Here is a 24361-nt window from a genome sequence, read left to right as displayed (position 1 = left end):
CTTTGATGTCAGAGTGGGTTGTTGAAATATTCATGTAAATCAATGCTGTGTTTTCCCCACAGATTGATAATAACAGCCTGATGAATTATTCATGACGGAGCAAATCCACTCAGAGTCTGAGTTCGGCCCCCATTCCCCTTACAGCAATACGGAAAAGCCTCTTGACCTCCGTAAATAACATCTTCAAACAATCAGCTGCTTGATTTCAGATGCTGAAAGTAAAGTAGCATGATGAGCTCCTGAGGGTTCATGAAAGCTTTTTAAAAGGTTACATCCCCGACCGAGACGTGATCAGATCTGAAATAAAGAAAACAAATCTTCCCAAATGAGTATTACAACCCCAGCACCCATTTTAAATGTTTTGGTCAATAAGTGGGAAGACATTTAGTGCGTCCTTATTTCTCGTAAAAGTCAAGTAGATTTTATTTGCGTATCCTCACAAAACAAGACGGCCTGTTCTTTTATAAAAATAAAAACAAGAATACCTGTTATATATTGTATGTAGACATTTAATTAGACTAGAAAAAGTTGTGCTTCTCTTTGGGAACAAATTTGCAACATTTGTTAAATTTTCAGCTGCTGCAGTTCACTTTCACTCTGAACTGTGTCAGACAAACCAAATCTTTGTAAAACCTGTTCCCCTCCTCACCAGTGGGGGCGTTGCACTGAGAACCACTAAACGAAGCGACAAACCAAACCTCTGAAGAAAATACTGAGCTAAAATGGAGATGCGTCAGATTTTGGTTGTAGGAATTTTCTTTTGTTTTTAGTGAAAGAGAACAAGCCATTTCTCCTGCTAGCACTAACTTCCTGTGTTTATGTGTAATGGTATTCCCTCAAGACGCCTGGGTGGACCTAGCCCCGCCTTCGAGGACAAAACTCCTCCTTTTAGCTGCAACTCAGAAATTTTGAGACAGATGTCAGAAATTTTGAGTGAAAAACGAGGTAATTTCTGAGTTTCAAAAGTCGAAAATGTTCGACCCAGTGCTGCCTTTGAGGCATTGCTCCTCCTCCAAGCTGCATTTTCCCAGTAAATTCTCCACACGACTCCTTCAGACTAGCCAGCAGCAATTAGCAAAAAACAGATGGAACTGTGCATCAGCTGAGCTCATTACAGGAGCTACTTCTCAGTGCAATGCTAGTAAAAACACTGTTAAGAGGTTAATGGAGGGACTATGTTATGATGATTTCCTGAAGGCAGAGTTTCAGAAAGAGCAAGAGTTTTTAAAGAGACACAAGCCCAATTTCAAGGCATTAAAACATGTATTTTAAGCCATATTTGATATGTACAGCTTTCTTTGACAACTGACGTTATCATACTTCCTTGATTGTGTTATAAAATGGTTACAAAATGCATGTTATTATGTTATTTGCCCTTTAAAACTTCTATAACAAAACAACAAACCAAGCTTACAAGAGCAATGAGGAGTTATTAATTTTCTCTTCTGCTTTTCTCTCACCTGCAAATATTTCACCGAGGCAATCCATGTACATGTTTATATGTGAATGTCTGTCAGGATGTGAATTTCCTCAGATAAAGCTTCTCGTGTCTGCTGAGAATCTGCTGTGAGTCTGTTCTGTACACCGACAGCGATGGCGTAGCCGCCGTACAATGACTGGCTGTTACAGCTCTGAGCCAACATCCTCCGTCTGTCACCCGGCTCCAGCCAGTCAGCGAAGTTCCTCCAGAAAAACAAAAAAAATGCTTGCTAATGACACCGTCACATGCTTTCTACCCAGAGATTCACATCACTGAGGTGTCAATCTTTATTTAGCAACACATCCATCACAGTGTGGAGACTTGAACATTGTTCCGTCTGTGGGAGAGGATTACAGCCCAATAACAATCTCCAGTGGGGTCTTCACACCTGTCAGCCATCATCTTTAATCACATCATCTCTGTCCGTCTTCCTTAGCTTCCCACCACCTTTTCTCCTGTCTGTCCTGGTTTCATTATTGGACCAATATGTGGCGGGGTCACAAATCTGAGTCCGTGTTCTCACCCTAATGGATCTGGGCTCGGTGTCCCACATCACCTCCCCCTGGAAAACGAGGAGATTCAGGCAGGCAGCCGCAAGCTTGACTGCGTGTCCATCACTGCAGCCACAGGGGGCAACAGGAAGGGCGAACACAACGCGAAACCTGCTCATGATTCCCTCTTTTTGTAATAAAGGCTTTCAGCATATAATAATAAACACAAATAAAAGTCACACGACAAAAACACAAAATATTACCAAACAGTTTGGTCTAGTTTCTTGTGCAAATATATTGAAATAAGACAAAACTACCTTAGAAGTAACTTTTCATCCAAAAAAGGAGCTTGTTTACGGTCAATAAATCCTTAATATTGATGAAAACCTATAGTTATAAGTAAAATAATCCTACAGTAGAACTAGTACTTTTTATGAATATTAATAAATTATTGACGTAAAACAATCTCTGATATTGTTTTATCATCCAGACCTCAAACCCACAAGTTTAGAGATTCTTTTGAAACTTAATCAATGAAACTGATTAAGTTTCAATCTGATGTGTAACGATGCTAAAATGTAATGTTTCAATTGTTGACTGTGTATTTTTGTGTTTTTATGATGTAGAGCATCTTGAACTGCTTGTTGCTGAAATTTGCTGTACAGATAAAAGTTTATGAGATTTTTAATTTCATTTGGTATCCTGATGAAAAGTTAGTTTTGTTTTATTTTAAGTGTACTAAGATATCAGCACCAAAAAGTAGACCAAAAATACTTGGTGAGATTTTGCATTGTTGCAGTGTTGAAAAGCATTAGTGCAGCCTCCTGCGCAGCCAACAAAAACACAGCAAGTGGTTTTTGAACAGTAAGTAAACAACAAAGCAGTCGTCTTTCCCAGCAGCCATTTTACAGCGATAAAATCAGCTGACTTAACATCCTGGTACTCAGCTCATGTTGCTATGTGACGGGCTGGGCTCGGCTGGCGTCGCTAGGCAACGGGGCAGTGCCCGTCAATTGTGACTCGACATTCAGGAAGTTTTTGAAATGGCAAATTTTCAACAAAAACCATCAACTTGTTGCCAAAAAGACACAGCTGGGTATTTTTTTAATGCTTGGGTTGTTTTTATAAGCAGTTGAGACGCAAATGAAAATATAAAAACATGTAAAATGAGAATTTTGCACAATAGGTTTCCTTGAAGGATGAAAAGATATCCAAACCCACTGTCTTCTTCTTAAATCATCTGCTAAAGCTGATAAAACCAGACAAGTTGAGCCACTTTTTAAAAATTCAAACATTAAAACATTTTTAAAACTGCATTTTGGGTTTACTCAAGTTATCTTTGTTTGAATTGAAAGCTTATAAGTGTGGCAACCCCCCACCAAAACCCCCAGATTAAATCGTTTTTATGATTATATGCAAAACAAGAGTTTAAAAAACACATGTGTAGCTCATTCCAAGAATGTGGAGAGTCCAGCTGTATTCAACGTGTTGGACCTTCTCTTGAACAGATGGTTAATGTTGAACATGCCAACAATCCACCGACGAACAGGCTGGTTAATGTTCGCTTTCTGTGCTCCTGCAGAGCAGCAACGTACCCTAAGCTTCATAAAACCCAACGGAAAGTTCAGGAAAAATCTGTCGGAGGATCTAAAAATCCACAAGTGTTTGCAAAACACAAAAAGATGATAGAGGTCAAAATGTTGAAACACTTTGACTTTTGCTCGTTTTCCAAAGCGCATGTGAAATCACCACTTCTGGCTTATCTGCTGGACAAACCCACCGACAGCTGGTTCCAATTCCAGAATATTCATGCGTTTGTCCAGATGGTGCTTTGCCACTGCAACTTCAGCTGGTGAAAATTGTTCCTGAAAGAACAACAATTTTTCCCAGTGAGTCTCATTTGTTAAAAGAAACATCTGAACTCACTTTGCTGCTGGCTTTACTAATGGAGGTACCGAACGTTACCCAACTGGCTTAAATAAATAAAAAAGTAGTAACATTCTGTCACTGGTTTCTCATGATTATTGGTTTAGTAAATCATAATAATTTCACCAATCAAATCCAATCATTTTTGAGTTAAACAGCTGGATGTCTTTAGTCCTGACCCAGAACAGAAAACTGAAACATTTAACCGAGCGAAATGAGAAAAGTTGTGCTGATTCCCCTAAATGTGAGGTGGGCTCCATTCTGGAGTTAGCAAAAAGTAATCACTTCAATTTTTATTCAAAATTTACATTTCGCTTGTTTTATTCTTCCATTTGAGTCTCAACTTCTAAAATAAACACCCAGCTGTGTTTTTATGTCAATAAGTTTGTTTTTTGGTGTCTGGAAAATGAGCTGTTTCAAAACCAACCTATTGTTGAGTTACATTCAGCAAGCACTGCTGCAACCCCAGGAAGCCCAGGCCCATCAACTAGCAACCCAAGCTGAGATCCAGCACTTCTGGTCAGCTGGTTTTGCCACTGTATGCGCTGTACAATGGCTGCTGGAAAAGACAAGTGTTTTGTTGTTGACTTGCCATCCAGAAACCATTTGTCACATTCTTGTTGGTTGCACAGAAGTCTCAACTAGTGCTTGTCAAACATCTAATGGTGTTTAAGAAATTGTCTGATTCAGGCTTGTTGAAGCAGATTCAGGTATAAAAACTTAATATTATTATTTATATTTCCATCCCATTAACCATGAAATTGCACAAAGTGAAATTACTAAAATAAATTAGCTTAATGGATTATTTTTAGCTTTCGGACTAGGATGAAGTGTCTTTTTTTGGCTATAAATGTCTTTCACAAAACTGCAATGAAAACAGTTTTACGTGATCAAGAGCAACAACAGCTTACTACTGGCGAAAACGACAAAGAAGACGTGGTAGGAAAATTAATTTATCCAAAACGCCGCATACGTACCCGCTCCCAAATATAAGTGGCTTGTCGTTCCAATAAGATGCTAACGTCTCCTCTAATGATTAACAGATCTAATGACATGGATTAATTATGAATAAAATCTAATGTAACTGTTTACATCCATTGCTGACATGTTTTTTAACAACTTACCACGTGAATAAAGATATTCTCATCTAATTTTATTTCAATTTCTTACTTAATGGAAACACCGTGATAGCGAATTTGCTTTTCTTCCCCCCCAGCATTACCAGAATACAAGATTTGTGTGGATTAGTAGTGGAAATGCAGCCAAAGATGCATCCCACGTGTCAGCTGCGGTCAGCAGAGGTGACGTCGTCGTCGCGAATTAACAGGTCAGCTGAGGGAAACAGGTGCCTGATTACAACGCGCCGCTAAAGGCGCTTTGGAAATCCTCACATATAAGGCCTGAGGGGGGGATTAAAGAGCAGAAAACAAACAGCACAGAGGGAGGGGAGAACACAAAAACAAAGCAAAGCAGACTGGGTGGCTTTAAATGGCAACACAGCATCACTGAAAGCAGGAAACTCTGCATGTACAAAGGTCAGCAACGGGTCAAAGAGAAGATCACAAGAGGAGAAACAACCCCACGAGGGGTTAAAGCGTCGTCTTCCTATCAGTCACATTCTTCCTGAAGTCAAACTCAGGTCAGACGGCGGCCCACCTTCATCCTCTCACCCCGACAGGAATGACGATCTCAAAAAATAAGATGTTCCAGCAAAATGCATCATCAAGGAGGAGAAGATAAAACATCAAGGGTTTGTGTCTTTAAGAAAGACTAGATTCCTAATTACAGATGTTTATTTTACATTCATATATATATAAATAATTTCATATGTGAAGTGCATTCATTTCTTAAAGGTGACCTATTATTCTTCCTTGAACATGGGATATGCAATCTGGAAAAGACATCAAAAAACAGTTGTCTTTTCCAGCAGCCATTGTGCAGTGCATGCAGTTGCTAGATGACTTAACAATTGGGTTGTTTTTGAAACGGCTCATTTTCCAGTCACCAAAAAACATAAATTTATTCCCATAAAATGGCTGCACGGTTTCCTTTAAGAGCTTGGATTGTTTTCAGGAGCAACGAAAACCCAAATGGAAAAACAAAAATGTGCAAAATATGAATTTTGAATAACAGGCCTCCTTCAAATTTATAAAGTGGAGATTAACGCCTTTTCTCTGTAAATATATTTCGAATGAAGGTAATAAAATCAACAACAACCAAAGTATTCCACACAATAAACACAAATAAACATAAATCATATATTTCTAAATCTTGAGTTGTGTTGGAAAGAAAATTATTTGATAATAAACCATTTTCGACCAAGTGCCTCCTGCAAGATTTCTAGTCAAAAAAATTAAAGGTTTCCAACAATCATTTATAGATGAGAATTTAGTTTTTCAATTGAAATAAAAATCAGCGGACTTAAACAACATGGCTTCCATAAATTGTCACTGCGTAAGACTCCACTGCTGAAGAAAAGCCACGTAGTTTGTGGAAAACCCAGCGGAAAACTGAGATTATAATCTAGTCAGATGAGACCAAGCAAATGGTGTTGTTGCTCATCTCATGTTCAGAGGAGAAATTACACTGCAAAACATCATTCCAGAAGTAAAGTTTGGTCATTTATATAACCCAATGAACAGCAATGGAAAAATTTATGGCAACATCCTTGATACAAATCAGAAAATTAAATGAAGCAGGATCTTTCAGCTTGATATTGATCTCGAATGCTAATTATTTAGCTTTAGCTAAATAATTAAATCCAATTTAAAACATATTGAAAGAAGATCAGAAGATCTGATGCATGTGTGTGATGAGGTTTAAAATTGAAAGATAAGCGTTTAAAAATGTTCAGAACTGTAATGTTTAAGCAGCCTCATCAAAAGATGAGAAACGGAGCGCAGACCAGCCACAAAACCAGAAATAATTGGCAAAAAAAGGAGAAAAACAGACAAAGACGTGGCTTCTATTAACCCAGGAACACGTCACATATTCACCATTATCCCAACACGCTGTTTAGCAAAACACACGCTGTCCTGCCAAAGAGGAAGTGCAGAGGGATTACGGAGGATATGTGGAGCAGATCTTACTGAATGTCAGCGATCCCTAAAGTCAGAGCTTAGCTTCATAGATCTGCTTTCTCTCTGCCTGTGAAAATCCTTTTTGAATTATCTGCTCGCAATTATTCCCTCAGAAAACATCCCAAACGGTTCAAGGAAGAGCAAAGAAGAAATTTCTTACATTAGTGAGACATTTAATTAAGTCGATATGTATCAAAATATCACAGGAGTCACGTTTGCTCAATTACGTTTACTTGAGTATAAAAATACATTTACTTTTTACTTTTACTCTTATTTGAGGAAAATTTCTGGATTTTCTACCCACTGAATGAAAAACACATTTTCCCAAAAACTCACCAGACACACCTGCAGTTTTGTTACTTATAAGAATTATTGTCTGTTTTGTCCTTAAAATATTAACATTTCCACTTAACTTTATATTTTGCTCCATCTGCTGATGTAACTTTTGAATATTAAATGCCTCATAGTTTGATCAGCTACTCAGAATTAGATTAGACAAATACTTTTTTTTACTTCTACTTAGATGGCTACCTTTTACTTTTATTTGAGTAAAAATATGTTGAATTTTTGCTTTCTCTTCCCATTGCTGCAGATGCAATTTTGAATCTATAACATAAAGAACCATTTTACAGGAAAAAGGGCACCCAAGAGTGTTCATACAGGGAAAAGACAAAAAGAGAGAACAAGTAAATGGGTTAAAAGCTCCTCTAGGTGCTCACCAAATACCGTCAGGAGGCTGTTCTGCTCGGCAGCAGTTGTTAGCGTTGTTGCTAAGTTCCTGGGCTGGAATCCTGGCCACAGTCCAAAGCATGCTAAGCTAACTGCTCTCTCTAAATTGCACTTAGGAGTGAGAGTGTGTGTGAGAAACAGTGTGTTTGTCCTGTTTGTCTCTGTGTGGTGGACAGGCAGCTTATTAAGGGTGAATACTCTCATCGAACGACGGCTGGATCCTGGCACCGGTCCACTCTCTGCCCAGCAGAGGGATGGATATTCCAGAAGCTGGAAATGCTAACATGAGTTTGAGGTGGATTCCCACCAGCCCTGATCATTATGTTTCAATCAAACTGTATTTCATGAATGAATCAAATCTGATTCAGCCTGTGAAGTAGATTTTTCTTTAAAGAGAAAATCTTTTATTTGCATCATACAGTAGCATAGTCAAGATGTTTTTTCATGCAGCTGCAGAGGGTGTACAAACTAATTGAACAAGATGTGTCTGGGAACTCGCTGTTTTTCCCGTGGCCTTCCCTGCATGGAGATAGTGTTTAGTTTTCGCATCCCGTAGACATGATAGTGAATGAGCGTACAAGGTTGAACTGTTCCGTCTGTTCTCCTTTGTTTGGTTTTGGAAGATCGAGTCTCCGTTAGCAGAGAAAGGTGAATAAAGCAACTATAAAACTCTGAGTTCGTTAGAGCAGAATGGTTTTCGCCTAATGCAGTGTATTTTTGCTCTCCATCTGCAGATGTATTAAAGATTGGTTTTGCTCCCTGACTTTTGTCTGGACCTCAGTCTCTGAATTGTGCACTTCACAAACCCAAAAAAAGCAAACTCTGGTCCGCCTACAAACCTCGGTCTCGGTTCAGTTCAAGTGAACACTGGTGCTTTTCGAATGCACATGTGAACACGAGGTGTTCTAAACGAAGGAAGTGGACTACAGAGCCGGGCATTATGGGTAAAAACAACCAAACAAACTTGCTAGTGGCAGAAATTGCTTGTTGTGATTTATAAGGAACAAAAATGAAATCCTACCACCGCTAAAATCTGACGCCAGCCCATATTTGTTCAGATTTGTCTTCTTTGGAAGTTTTCATGTTGTTTCCTTCAGTGGTTCTTGGTGCAGCGCCACCACAGGCGAGGAGGGAAACAGGTTTCTCACTTTGTTTGGATTGTTTGACCAAGTGTAGTGTGAAACAGAACCGCACCAGCGGAAAATGTAACAAATGTTGCAATTTTGCTCCTCAATCGGAACAGACAATCGGATATAAAAACACTTCAACTCCTCTAATTTAGTCCTTTTCCCTCCCATCAGAATAAACCTCAGTTTTCTGAGTGACATAGCAGATCTGCAAAAACAACAATAACTCTCATCTTCACATAAATGCCCTGTCGCCATCTAAACAGCTGGAACCAGAAATCCTCTTCATTAGTGAGACTTTCAGGACCCAAACGGACCACAGATGTACTGAGTCATGTCTGGCAGCAGCTCCAGGCTCTGACACAAGCCTCGCTCAGTCTCAACCTTTCCTCACATAAAACAGGCCTTTGTCCTCAGCAACAAACAGCCAGGAAGGAACAGGAGGTCCATGCAGAGCGAGAGAGAGCGTGGATATGCTGATGTTCCAGCCTGAAGCACTGCTGTCGCAGAAAACATGATTTCCATGCAGTAGAAATAGAAACAGTGAACACCAACACTACCAGATACAATTACCCTGCAGTGGACATGTCTCAGGATTTAGATATAAAATATAAATTCCCTCAAAATGATTGACCTCATAACCAGTTTTAAATCTCTGCTTTGTCTGTTTTTGCTGCTTATTTTTTAGCTGAAACTGAATTCAACAAAACAAGAAGAAAAAAAAAGATATTCAGCAACAAAAAAAAAAAAAAATGCTGTGTCAGTTTAAACCAAGCCAAAAAAAAAAGAAAAGGAATAAATAAATGAATATCTTTCTTCCTCTCATGTCTGCACCTGTGCTCTGACGAATCAATTTTTGATGGGATTTCTAATGGGGTTCTCCGCTCCGGCTGGGTGCATGCAGAGGGGGGATGCACACTTCAATCACAGAAAGCCCTGTTTTCCCCGCACTTCCCCCATTAAAAGCAAATGTAGGACATCAATTAGGCTGCAGCGGGATCTGTGCAGGCTGCACAGCAGGCACCAAGAGGTAAATTATATTTGTTAACATCGCAACCAGACACGGTTTGGAAATGAGATGCAGACAAATTGATAACGTAGAAACCAACATGCTGACACACTCAGCTAACAAATTAATCCTGAGCTGATTATGAAAGGTTTGGTGATTAATTGACAGCTTTGGAAAAAACAGATTTCTTCTGTTTTTGCTTTTTGGAAACACCAAAATGTTTAGATTGTCCAAATAATAACCTGAGTAAATTCATGCTGAAGTTTTCAAATGCTAATATCCAAACTGCTGCTTTGTTAAATCTGCTGAGAATGAACTGAAATAATTGTTCAGCATCACAAAGTTCTAATTTTCCAAAAACCTTAAAATTGAGAAATTATTTGCTGTTTGACAACATAAAGCGATCTAAGAAATAAATCATTTCCTCATCAAAATAAATGTGTTAAGAGAATGAAAGCCTCTTTATGTGTTTTGACTAAACATAAAATTGTGCCATTGAAATAATAAAAATAAATTTGCTAAACAGAAACACAGCAATTCTAAAAAAAACCTCAAATTTTTTGATAAAACGTTTTGCCTTTGCAGGATGAGGTGGATTTTTTTTTGGCTGCATCAAAATAGATAAATTTCACAAAACTGAGAAGGAAATATCACACAAATCATGTGATCAACAACAGAATGTTACTGCTGGCGAAAACCACAAACAAGACAACAGGAAGTGGCGAGAGGATGACAACTGTGCCTGTTAACATATTGCATGAACAAACCTATTTTGTGTTTGCAACATCAGCAGTTTACGGTCCTTCATGCTCTGCTAGTTTGCAAATTAGTGACAGCAAAAGTGATAGAACACAAGTCAGTTTTTTATTCAATAAGAATTGAATAAATTTTTTGAAAATGGCATCTTCTGTTGAGAACTCATTACTTAATATACATACACATAACCAGAACAGGATACTTTGACATTTATTAATCTTGCATCTGTATGCAAAACTAAAACTAAATATTTAAATAGTAATAACTAGCAAACACACTCTAAACAAATTACACAAAAAAATCGCAATTAAATATAACTAAATTATATTGAAAAATCCAAAGCTAAAAAAAAGAAACACCCAATCATTATTTTGGCAATAAGTTACTGTTCTTTGGTTTAACTGTTCGTAATTTCTTGCCTCTCTTTTCTTTGATGATGAAGCAGCTAAAAATAATGCTGACTGGTTTGATTTATTACCAGTGGCCTCCCCCAGCAGGTAACATCCACGCTCTGCTCAAAACGGAGCCGAGCCACTTTCCGATCTGTTTCTGCTCTGCTCACGTATTTTTAAACATCTGTGACAAACTGTCCAAGGTCCTGTGAAGCCTGCGCGTCTCATTCTAAGAATACTTTGTAGTGTATTTTGTAGGTCAGTGAAACAATTGGATAAATAAATGCACACACACACACGCACACACACACACACACACACGACGATCCTCAGAATGCAGACGCACATTTATGCAAATTCTCCAGCACAAATAAGGTGCATGACGTTCTTAGTGTTCAGCTGCAGAAGCTCTACTTTTATACACTGTAAAAAAAAAAGAAGTCTATAAATTATGGTAAAACATAGTTGCCAGAATTTTACCATATAAGTATAGGGAGATCTGTTTTGAGATCCGTTTTATGATGTAATTAGATCACGTCATAAAAGACTAAATAAAACCTGCTAATCAAAGTATATTAAGGGAAAAAACACAGGAACCGAATACAGAACCTTGAGGAACCCCATGGAGGATTGGAAGTGAAACAATTGGATAAATAAATGCACTATTAAATCATTAATTAAAGATAACATGAAATAAATACATGCTTTAATAAGTTATTTAACAGACAATATATGCAAAATATTTAATACAGGACAATTGTCAGCGCTGGAAAAAAAATAAAGAGACCACTAAAAATGATCAGTTCCTCTGATTTTACTCTGTTTAGGTTTATGTTTGAGTAAGATTAACATTATTCTTTTATTCTATGAACTACTGACAACATGTCTCTGTAATTCCAAGCAAAAATTTAATATGTATTCGCAGAAAATGAGAAATGGTCAAAATAAAAAGATGCAGGGCTTTCAGACCTGAAATAATACAAAGAAAACAAGTTTATATTAATTTAGAAACAACAATACTGGGATAACCAGGAGGTTTTCAGTGGAGTTCAGTGCAGCGGGCTCTTCGTTTTTTCCAGAGATGCTCATGTATGGATATATTTATAGCCCAGGACTTGAAACAGTGCTGCTTTACATGCCTGATTGTTTTAGTGGGTCACAAGATGAGGCTGCCTGAATGTGTGTCAGTGCAGATAAAGACCGGAGAGGAAGAGTGTGCAGGAAGAGTGTGTTTCTCACAGCTTTTAATGTGCAGACAAAATCTATTTTTAATTTATTTAAGACAACCGAACCAAACACGATTACAGCTGCGTAGCAGAAGAGACAGAAATGTTTTGAGAAGCACTACAAAGTATTTTTAGAACAGTTTCTTCAAATGAATGTTTGATACTGGCCTGCTTTTAACAGGATAAAATGAGAGCATTTTAATGCATTTTGACTCAAATGTAATATTTCAGCAGAAGCTGACAGCAGTACTGTTATATTAGCACATTTTCATGGCTCTTATATATTATATTTCCTGCAGATTTTAAGCAAAATGTAAAGAGATTTTAGATAATTAAAATGCAAACTTATAACTAAATGTGCATTTAATAATTTTATGGTTGCTGTTCTTGCACATTTAATAAATTGGCATATTTAATTAATTATTTAATGATGTATTTATTTAGTTTTGTCCCTTTTAACTCCTTTGTGGGGTTCCTCAAGGCTCTTTACTTGCATCATTGTTTTTTCTTCTTCATATTCTGTAATTAGCATTTATTCTTCAGTTTTTTATGACCATTTAATTTTATTCAGTTCTGTTTATTTATTAACAAAACAAATCAAACTAATACAAATATATATGCTCATTATTACTATTTCTATGTTGATAATATTGAGTTATATGGGTTTTTTAAACTACACGTTAGTAGTCTTATCACCAAAAGTAATTCTTCTCATTCATGTTCTTAATTATGCTTTTTTTTCTCTTAATGCTACTATTCGTTTCTTCTGCATCTTATCCTTGTGACTATTTTTGAGAAAAAAACATTCTTTAATTGGAGAAAGAAACACTTATTTGCATAAATTAAAATGCAAAAAATCTAAAAAGAATAAGATCTTCTGAAAGAGGAGCGTATCGCTGCACACATTTAATGAGCACAAGCTGCCGGTCTGTGTATCGTTTCACTATAAATGGTTCACTATTTAGCGGCACTGAAGCGAAAGTGCTGAGCAAACCTTATCAGGGGGAAAGTGAGAGAAAACGGAGGGAGATAAGGCGCCGGACGGTTGGGGGCAGGGCGGCCCAAATCGCCCAGCTCAATATCTGACTGGCTGCAGATTAAAAATTAAAAAGAAAAACAGAAGAGCTCTGAAATCCACCGTGGGAGTCAGATGTGAGGATTAAGGGGTAAACTGCTGGAGAAAAAGCAGCAGGATAAAGCAGAGCAGAATTTAAACATGGAAGAGACGCAGCCGGATCCGGTTTGAGACCAGAAGAACGAGGTGCGCCGCCTCACTGACTGATATTGGAAATCAATGTGAGCCTTTAAACGAATCAGCAGGAGCAGATAAGTTATCCTGTTCAGGTCGATATTTATTACACCGATCCACTGAAACATGTAGATACACATTAGTGGTGTTTTACATCATTTCCTGATGTTTTGAAGCTGCTTTTTAGACTCCACTGGTATAAATAGGTTTACATGGACAACATGTAAACAACAGCCATCACCATCAACAGTAACTCTTTAAAGAATTTGAATTGATATGAGCTTCAACATTTAATTTCAATTTGGGGTCAAAAGAGTATTTTTGAATTTGACTGATATTTTATCAGATGTTTTTGAGATTGATTGATGTATTTTGTTATCATGAGGAGAAAGGTCAAAGGCAGAAGAGATAGATTACGATAAAAAAAAACACTAAAAGATCTGAATAATTCATCAACAACAAAATACATCAATCAATCTCAAAAACATTTGATAAAATATTAAACATTTGGAATATCTACTGAACTCTGATCCTGAAATCTGGAATCAACTCCCTCTCTCATGGCAACTAAACAACAATATGTATTGCAATAGACACTTGATCAGCATCAGTAAACAAAACATTAGAGAAAATACTCAATATTCAAAATATTAAAGCAGTAGACGGTGGGCCCTTCTTCACAGGGCCCACCGTCCTGCATATTTTAGGCATTTCCCTGCTGCTGCACACCTGGGTTAAATGAAAATGTGATTAATCAGCTTCTGCAAAAATTTCAGGAATGCTAAGAAGTAAATGCAGTCATATGAATCAGTTGTGTTGGAGTCCAGACTCATTAAAAACATGCAGGACAGCGGTTTCTGAGGACCAGGGTTGGTCCACTGTATTAAAGAATATTCACTGAACTCTGATCCAGAACCACACTGCATTCTGGGAAATGTAGGCTGAGAAACGGCTTTAACCGCTCAACCCACAGACATAATAAAAAAATAGGCTCCGCATTGACCGTGTTTCCTGCCTGGGAGGCAGGAAACACGGTGGCCATCTTGGAGCGGTCGTCAATCCTACTTGGCTAAATCAGAACAGCAGACGATGTCTCAGCACTGCTGCATATTTTTGTTCAAAATGATGAACTATTCACGTGAGAGCTCGGGACATAACTCTCCAATACTAAGATGATGTTGTTGATATTTTGCAATAGCTATAGGGCTTGGCGTAATACTGGAGTTCAGCTCCCGCTACGAATGCTAACAGATTTATTTAGGAAACCTTCAAACCAAAAATGGGAGATCTGGGAGGTATCTTGCTCCAGCGAGAGGCGGAGTTCACCCTGGACAGGTCGCCAGCAACATAGGCATACACACATCCACACCTAAGGATGGGTTTAGAGAAATCAATTAACCTAACACTCATACTTTTGGACTTTGGGGGGAAGCCGGAGTACCCGGAGAGAACCCACACAAGCATGGGGAGAACATGCAATATTGGTGCAAAAAGCCCCGGAGGTCAGCCGGAGTCCAACGGGACTCCATACGAAGCCCCGGAGGTCAGCCGGAGTCCAACGGGACTCCATACGAAGCCCCGGAGGTCAGCCGGAGTCCAACGGGACTCCATACGAAGCCCCGGAGGTCAGCCGGAGTCCAACGGGACTCCCATACGAAGCCCCAGAGGTCAACCGGAGTCCAACGGGACTCCATACGAAGCCCCGGAGGTCAGCCGGAGTCCAACAGGACTCCATACGAAGCCCCGGAGGTCAGCCGGAGAGTGTCTGCTGACCTGGCGACAAATGGGACTAGAGTCTGATGGTCTGGGAACTCGAGGCCTCAAGTTCCCATGGCACCGCAGTCCTGCGGGCCGCAAGCTCTCCTGCCAACATCTTCCACCATCAGCCCTAAGTGTCAAGCTCCCTTGACACTGCAATCCTTTTGTTGTAAAGCTTTTCTGAAGGATTCAGTTATCATGACACTTTTTAAATCACAGTTTAACCCAGTATCTCAGAGTACCATTGTCGTACATTTTCTTATATGTCTTCCAGATACCTCCCACCACACGTGCAATTACTGATGGCTGGTCTGAAAGCGACTGGCTGTCTTCGTGGGTTTCCTCGTTAGGTGGCTGCTGGTTCTGCTCTTCTACTCTGTCTCTCATCTTTTTGTTCTCCTTTTTCTCTTCCGAGACATCTCTGATACTTTGCAGCTTCAGGGCGGTGTTTTCCAGTTCAAAGGCGGTGTTCATTTCCTCTAAAGCACTGGTTATCTCCTCCAGGGTCTCGCTTTTCACCTGCAGGTTGGTGCTATATTTCATCCAGGCATCAATGTCCAGCTTCAGGTTGGTGTTTTCCTCCTCCAGGGAGCTTTTTCCCTCCTCCAACGCAGTGATTTTCTGCCCCCGGGTGGTGACTTCCTGCCTGAGGATGGCTCTCATTTCCTCCAAGGCAGTGCATTTCCTCCTCAAGATGGTTCTTTTTTCCTCCAAGTTGGTTATTTTCTTCTCCAGAGTGGTGTTTCTCAGCTTCAGGGTGGAGTTTTCCTTCTCCAGGGAGCTTTTTCCCTCCTCCAAAGCGGTGATTTTCTGCCCCCGGTTGGTGACTTCCTGCCTGAGGATGGCTCTCATTTCCTCCAAGGCAGTGCATTTCCTCCTCAAGATGGTTCTTTTCTCCTCCAAGTTGGTTATTTTCTTCTCCAGAGTGGTGCTTCTCAGTTTCAGGGTGGTGTTTTCTTCCTCCAAGACGGTTTTATTCTGCCCCAGGGTGGTGTTTTCCTGTCTGAGGATGTTGTTTATTTGTGCCAAGCCAGTGGTTTTCTGCTCCAGGGCACGTTTTTTATGCTCCAAGGCATTGTTCATCTCCTCCAAGTCAGTTCTTTCCTGCTCCAGCATGGTGCTTTTCAGCGTCAGGGCGGTGTTTTCCTCCTCCAAGGCGGTCTTTCCCTTATTCAGGGCGGTGTTGTCATGCTTAAGGGTGGAGTTTATTTCCGCCAAGGTTGTGATTTTCTGCTCCAAGACGACACTTTTCTGTTCCAGAGCTTCGATTTTCACCCTCAGAGTGGTGTTTTCCTTATCCAAGGATGTCTTTTCGTTCTCCAAGGCCGTCTTTTCGTTCTCCAAGGCCGTCTTTTCGTTCTCCAGGGAAGTGTTTCTCCTCCAAGGTGGCCTTTATCTTCTCCAGAGCGGTGATATTTTTCTCTAAAGTTTGATTTGCCTCCAGCTGTTCTTTTAATTTATTGTCTTTCTCCCTCAGCAGAGTGTCAACTTCAAGCGCAGCTTTCTTCACGTTTAGAACTTGGATGTTCAGCTCCTCATTCGCTTTCAGCAGAGACTTTCGCTCGATGGACATCATGCTGACTTTTTTCACAATGTCATTGAGCTGCTGCGTCTGTCTCGCTATGATCTGTTGCAATTCCTTGTCTTTGCAATCACAAGGCTTATTCATCGTCCTGCTCTTGTTCATTTTTAATTCTTTCTCTGAAAAAGTCAGAAAATCGATCAGAAAATTGACTATTTGCTTGTTAGTGCGAAGTACAATACTTGTGCTTTCTCTCCAACTGCTGCAATAGCTATGAGCGTAGATTCAGAAGTGATACATTCTCACTCCACAAAGGGTGCATCACTCTTTGTGACATCAAATTGTGTGATGTCACAAACTGATGTCACTGCCTCAGAAGGACAACAAGAAAACTGCTGAAGTTTGAATAAAAACAAACTTCATGACTGAATGCAGCTCGGCTAGCTGATGCGATTCTGGAACGAACCGAACGTTAAAGATGGCGTCAAAGTGAGGACGGTTGAGAGCGGTTACCCAGACAAAGCAAGAATAAAAAGAAACAGTAATTCATTGCAGGAAATACAGCCGAAATTAAAAAACCAAGAGTTAAGACTGAAAAATAGAGAAAACGGGCGCAGTGAAAGAAAATCCCAGGTGAAGAGCCAGTAAGATGGCCTTTTAAACTGGACTCCAGCCGAGTACGAACAATCCATTTGTATATTGCCACTGTTGAAAAACTTAACTTTAACAATAAGAAATTGGTAAAAACTTTAACTTTTGGTATAATATAGCAAAACGTACATATTTTATTTTACCAATCTATATATACTTATTTAGCTTTTCTTTCTAGAGTTTAAAATCAACACCTTCAATATCTGTAATTATTCTTTTTTTTACTTTATTATAACGTTTGAATTAACATCTGTATGTATTCATGTTATTTGTTTGAAATAAAGTAAAAATAAAAACAAAAAAAAAAATGACTTTTTGGTTACCTAGTAACGAGTTCGGTTGAGCAACTGACACAGTGGCAGTTTAAAGTTTCATCACTTTTCCTCATAACTGCTTAAAAATAAAAAAAACAACGGCGCAGAGTGAGAACTGGACGAAAGAGGAAAGGATTCCCATATTTAAAGCCAAAAAACTAATCAACAATTATCGATGTCAACTGTTTTATATCAGTGACGATAAGTGATATATCCCGATAATTTATCTTTTATATCGTGATAAGTTATTCAGTCATATCGTCCAGCGCTACTGTAACACTAAACACTACAATTTCCGTTTCCTACAACTCATCCTTGGCAGGTAAATGTGATCCTAATTCTTCCCCACGTGCCGTCATCAGAGTTCAGACTAAAATTTCTCTAGACGCAGATCCACGGAGAAGAAGAGACGGAGGCTGGATAAAGTCCTGTCACCTCTGATGTGCTTCAAAAATACCTCCAACAAGTATCAAAGCAGCTTCAGTCTTGACTAAACTCCCACTGCACCCTTCACATCTGTCCAGTCCAGCTGTACTTTCACTAATTAATCCCTACCTTCTTCATTCATGATCTCACATTGCAGCTTTTTATCCATGATTCCTTAATCCTGATGTGTGTTTGAACAAGGAGCAGAAAGATCTGGTAAAAACCAACAGAAATCATCTTTAAAGGTGACCTGTTATGCTTCCTTAAACAAGTTAGGTCTGTGGTATGTTCTTTACATTTACTAAATTATTCTAGTTTTAGGGAGTGTTGTCACTTTAAGTCCAAATAAACTGCTGTCGGTCTTCTCAACGTTTGCACTCCCGCATGAAAATGGCTGCAAATAGTTTCAGTATTATACAACACTACGTCTTTGAAAAGCAGGTTTCTGCTTTTCAAAGGTTTCTGGATGGTAAGTCGACTACAAAACCTTTGTCTTTTCCAGCAATCATTGCCTGTCACGGCAACAAATTTTGCTGGACAATAAATTGTCCCTGAAGTTGCTGTGATATAAACGATAATATTGTTGTTTTCAGACCATGTTCACGTCTCAAAGATCAATACATTTTAAATTCCAATGAACATTTAACACTGAGACTGGAAGACATTTTAAATATCCAAAATAAATATGTAAAACAACAGAAACGACAAATAAAATGAACGGTTTCCCTTCAGAAAAAGGCTTAGTTGATTCCAAGGTATCAGAGAAAAGATTTTTGTCTCTAACTTTTGGTAGAAAGAGAGAAAAAAGTAAAACGATAAATGATGCCACCATAAGGCGGGAAAACTAGCTGACCAATGGCGGAGCTCTGTTTGGGTTGCTAGGTGACGTTCGGAATTCCCCTTGGGTTGCTAGGCAACGGCGCAACGCCAGTGGCTTGCGACTTTTGAGACGTTTTGAAACGGTTGACTTTCCACACTAAAAAACATCGTCAAAAGAAAACAACTGGGAGTTTTGTTTTGAAAAGCTTTGGCTGTTTTTAGAAGGAGACGCTCAACCGTAAGTACAACAATGTGCAAAATGTGTTTTCCGGAACAGGTTGTGTTTAATACCTAACCATATCTAACCATATCTAACCCTTTCTAACCCTATCTAACCCTTTCTAACCATATCTAACCCTATCTAACCCTTTCTAACCATATCTAACCCTTTCTAACCATATCTAACCCTTTCTAACCATATCTAACCATATCTAACCCTATCTAACCCTTTCTAACCATATCTAACCCTATCTAACCCTATCTAACCATATCTAACCCTATCTAACCATATCTAACCCTTTCTAACCATATCTAACCCTTTCTAACCATATCTAACCATATCTAACCCTATCTAACCATATCTAACCCTATCTAACCATATCTAACCCTATCTAACCATATCTAACCCTATCTAACCATATCTAACCATATCTAACCATATCTAACCCTATCTAACCATATCTAACCCTTTCTAACCATATCTAACCCTTTCTAACCATATCTAACCATATCTAACCCTATCTAACCATATCTAACCCTATCTAACCATATCTAACCATATCTAACCATATCTAACCCTATCTAACCATATCTAACCCTGTAAATAAACACATCAGCTGCTCCTTAGCAAGTGATCTGATGAGTTTGAAGCAGAGGTTTTGTATGTTTATGCTCAGAATTATTTATACTTCTGTTAGACTTAGATTTAAAATAATTTTCTTTCAAGAAAGAATGCAAATTAAGATGCGACAAAAATCCAACTGGTTAATAATTTTACGTAAGTTTTTGATAGTAAAAATAAAATGCAGCTGGTATAACTAAAAATCCTCCATAAAAAAGGTCAAATTGAAATTTTATGTTGATTAAAGTCATTTAAAAATCACCTGAATGAGAATTTCCAATGCTTGGGGCTGATTGCTCTCTTCTGGCTTGACTGAAGGGTTTATATTTTTACCCTCATCTTTGTTCCTCATAACAGAGACGATGTAACTCAGCTATTTTGGGCTTAGGGAAATAGCTAATTTTCATTTATTCTGACCGCCAGAGGACAAAGCGTGCAGCCTGCTCATGTTTTCTGTAGTTTAGTTGACCCGCTCTCCGAACATTAGTCTGGTTGGATGCTCCACAACTCACGAGGCACAAGAGGGGCAGCAAAAGAGGAGTGAATGACATCATTCGCCTCTGCTGTGAGTGCATTTGGACGGCTGGAGAAGAGAACGATGATGTCAGTCTGGCCTTCAGGATAAACACGGTAGATGTGTGCGCCCCTGGTAAGGCAGACTGTTGGAGCAAAACACAAGTTCCTCTGTGAAGATGAGCGTTTTCATTTGGAAGCAGGAATGTAGAGGCAGGGCCGGCCCAAGCCTTTTTGGGGCCTTAGTGGATTATAATTTGGAGCCTCCCCCTTGACAACATGTCAACACAAGATGCTTCGTCATTACTAGGCAACTCGATGTGGGAAACAAATGCTTCAATGTACTCGAGAAACTTTTTGAAAGAAATGTACTTTTTAGAGTATTTTTACTTTTACTTGAGTAATATTTCTGAATTTTCTACCCACTGAATGAAAAACAAACTTATTTTAACCAAAATTCACCAGACACACACCTGCAGTTTTATCAATTCTTTTACTGACAGAAACAAATTTGGAATAATTTTCTTTTACTCCATTTTATTATTTATATAAATTACTGTCATTTTGATTCTTAAAATACCAACATTTTCTCTCAACTATATAGTTTGGTCTGTGGTGATTTAAATATTAAATGATTGATCATTTGATCAATGACTAGACTTTTTACTTGAGTGATTTCTTGGATGGCTACTTTTTACTTTTACTTGAGTAAAAATATGTTGAAGTAATGCTACTTCTGTTATTTTCTTTGGCATCTTGTTTTTGGGCACCAATGAAACAAAAATAAAGGTACAAAACTGTGACAGGCATATAAGTTTATTACAGTGCTGCAGATGCTAATTATTGGCAATGAATGGGAATTTCTATAGACGTTAGCATCAAGCTAGTGGTTTTTGCACTAACCTCCTGTTTTCCTTTGTTTTGTGGTTGTGCTGATGTGAATGTTTGTTTAGCTTTAATGTCAAGCAAAAATATTTCAATTTTTAGATTAAATTGTTATTTCTTTCTCAAAATGTTATCAACTGAAACTGAAAATCATTTGTATTGTTAACTGACTGCTCTCAGTTACTGACAACTGAGAGTCACTCAGTGATTGTGTCTTATCCGTGTTTGTGGTTTACCACAAACTTCCTTGTGAGACACAAAGAAAGTTTCAAAGTGTGAAATCACACTGAGATAAATGCAGCAAGACAAAGTTTTCAAATGCTTCAATGTCATAACACGTCAACCAGAGGCTCTCCAGCTGCTGCATTTTCATTTTTAAAAGTTTAAAGTGACCCTTGTATCCTCGGGGAATCTGGTGAAGATAATGTGGAGCACGCCGCCACACCTGTTTTTCAGGTCAGTCGAACTAACGCACACCTCTCCTGACACTGTCGTTTTACTCATCACAAGGAAAGAAAACAGATCCACTTTACTTTTTCACTTTGCTCTGAGTGGAATTAAAGTTTTCAGGATGAATAAATCCAAATGGATTGAATGTTTGTCAGTCTATCTCTGTGCAGCTTCTTTCTTTGTGCCCAAAACCATTTTAACCAGCTTCACTTCATCAGTTATTCATGGGAACACTGAGGCCTGACGTGGACCTATGAAGCGCTGCTCTCCCCTTCCTCCCCATCAGCTGCAAAAGTGCTTACACAGCTCCGAAAACGCCATTGATTTTGTCATTAACAGTAAACGACAGCTGAGGCGACTTACGATGACAAGCTGCGGCTGCGATCGCATTCAGAGCATTCTTACGTTTACCGTTAAATAAAGACGAGGAGAAACTTTAGAGGAATAAGAGGAACTTTTTGAAAAAGTGGAGAAATGTTTAATTAATATTCTGTTACAACTTTAGGAGAAGCCCAAGCATGTTAGCTCTGTCATTGTGTTCGGTCTCATCCCCTTTGTTTGGCTCTTGTTTGCAGGATCCTGAACAAATGTCGCCTGTCCTTACAAATAGCTGAACACACTTCTGTTGTTGTCACACCTGATAGTTCTGTAGATTCGGTTTGATTGGGAACCAAAGTTGCAACATTTGATACATTTTTAGCTGTTGCAGTCTAAAGAACTGAACTATTTGAGAAACCTGTTCCCCTCCTCACCTGTAGAGGCGCTGCATCAAGAACCGTTGAAGGAAACGACACAAAAATCTCTGAAGAAGACATGAGCGCACCTTTTTGTTTCAAAAAATGCAAGCAAAAATGGAGTAGTGTCAGATTTTAGCAGTTCCAGGATTTCTCCTTTGTTTTTGGTAAAAAAAAAAACTATGAACCATTTCATAGTTTGTTTTGGTTGTTTTTACCCAGAATGCCCTGCACTGTAGTCCATTTCCTGCTTTTGAAACGGTCTCCGGTCCACTTGCATCAACATATACATTCAAACTGAATCAGAGTTCACTTCAAACAAACCAAAACCAAAGTTTTTAGGTGGACTTTTGAGATCAACAAACTAGTTTGACTAAAGTGAACTAAACTGGACTGGTATGAGTGCAACCATACAATCCCACCCTATTCTGAAACAACATATCAGAGACATTAAGAACTAAAGAAACATTCGTCTGTATTGTTCATTAGAAAAATAACATAATAAACTCAAAGCTGTGTGCTAGGATGCATTCACACTGGTCATGTTTAAACCAAGAAAATGAACTCTGATCCTCCTACAAAGTTAAATCTCAGTTCAGTTGAAGTGAACTGTAGTGTGCTTTGATTACAAATGTGAATCCAACCAGACTGAAGTCCACTCCAAAAGCAGGAAGTGGACTTTTAACGCAGGGCATTCTGGGTAATCATAACCAAACCAAGCATGCTTATCTAGCGCAAGCGGGAAAATGGCTCATAGTCTTTTATCAGACCAAAGAGAAAACCAAGCACCACTAAAATCTGATGACACTCCACTTTTGTTTCTATTTTATCAAACTGAAAGTTGCATCCATGTCGTCTTCAGAAGTTTGTGTCTCGTTTCCTCCAGATCGAGTCTAAGAGTATCGGGTATGAAATTTAAAAAAAATTTCATGTGGGTTTTTGACTTGCATACAAGACATTAAATTGACAAAAACAAAAATCTGATATAATTTGTTTTCGCAAGTTGACTCCCCAGTTTTTGCCGCCCCGGATGGAGAGCCATTCAGGGTGGCAGAAAGGCAAAATGTTACCAATCTGGACGCAGTCTGGTGTAAACACTTTGAAGATAAACAGAGGAGAGCTTAGTAGAAATACATTTCTAAACTGATGTGTCATTCTGTCCTCCTGACTCGCCCCTCCTCAAACACATCATTTCTCCTTCCCAGCGGCTCGGACAACACTCCTGCTGCAGATGTTTTCTGAAATAAAGGGGAAAACCTCATCCAAAACGTCTTCATCCCAAGCTCCGCCTGCCTGTCTCTGTTTATCGCCTCTCCCGGCTGCAGCTGACTCACTCTGACACAATGTTGACATTTTTCTGGCTTTAATTCCTCCTGCAGCATGACTCTCAGCTCCAAATCCCCTAAAGTGCAAAACTGGAGCTGCTGCTGCTGCTGCTGCTAAACTCTGGTGCAGCTCAGCATTACTGACCCGGTCAGCTGGAGGGGAACACGGCAAGCAGGATGAGGAGTTAGTTTCATTTTACCGTTGCAGAACTGCAGCAGGGATGAGGTGTCATACAGGCTGCTGTAGCTGGAAAAGCCGTCCTCCATTCTCAGTTTAGTTTGCTGCTGCCTCCATTCACTCCGCTCGGATCAGGCTCCCCGGCAACCCATTCACTCCCATTCCGTCATGTTAACTTGTTTTTCCTCCCAGTGAAACTCCGGAGTTGCAGCCAGAGGGATGGATGGATGTCTGCAGCTTCCTCCGGTCCTTCCGACACAAAACATGAAACAGCTTAAAAAGAGGGAGCTCTGCTGGTGTGTGTGTGAGTGTGTGTGTGTCAGGAGCTCTGTGGGTGTTTAGATAATGCTCGGGACAGCCCCCACTGTCACACGGAGAGGACGAGTCAGGACAAAGGGGCGTGGCCTGTAAGGTAAGCCCCGCCCCCTCGGATGAAAGCAGGAAAAGGATGAAACAGTTTTAAAAACCCTGAAAGTGTTG

General features: G+C 39.2%; 1 protein-coding gene across 7 annotated transcripts in view; it reads right to left on the bottom strand.

Annotated features, from left to right (window-relative positions):
* eml1 (EMAP like 1) overlaps positions 1–24361 on the bottom strand; it is a 62384-nt gene that overhangs the window by 26218 nt on the left and 11805 nt on the right. For 5 of the 7 annotated variants that reach the window (XM_055053261.1, XM_055053265.1, XM_055053266.1 and 2 more), the window contains exon 1: positions 23904–24190. The exons of 1 other annotated variant lie outside the window; for it this stretch is intronic. In XM_055053261.1, the coding sequence (XP_054909236.1) occupies positions 23904–23970 (67 nt within the window). In that variant the 5' untranslated portion in view covers positions 23971–24190. Of the gene's footprint in view, positions 1–23903; positions 24191–24361 lie in introns of those variants that run through there. One more of the 7 variants, XM_055053262.1, reaches the window with a different exon arrangement.

This window comes from Poeciliopsis prolifica, unplaced genomic scaffold (genome assembly GCF_027474105.1).
Source record: "Poeciliopsis prolifica strain line A6 unplaced genomic scaffold, Auburn_PproV2 SCAFFOLD037, whole genome shotgun sequence".
Taxonomy (NCBI): domain Eukaryota; kingdom Metazoa; phylum Chordata; class Actinopteri; order Cyprinodontiformes; family Poeciliidae; genus Poeciliopsis; species Poeciliopsis prolifica.
Note: the sequence above shows the minus strand (reverse complement) of the source record. Positions and strands in the feature narration are given on the sequence as shown.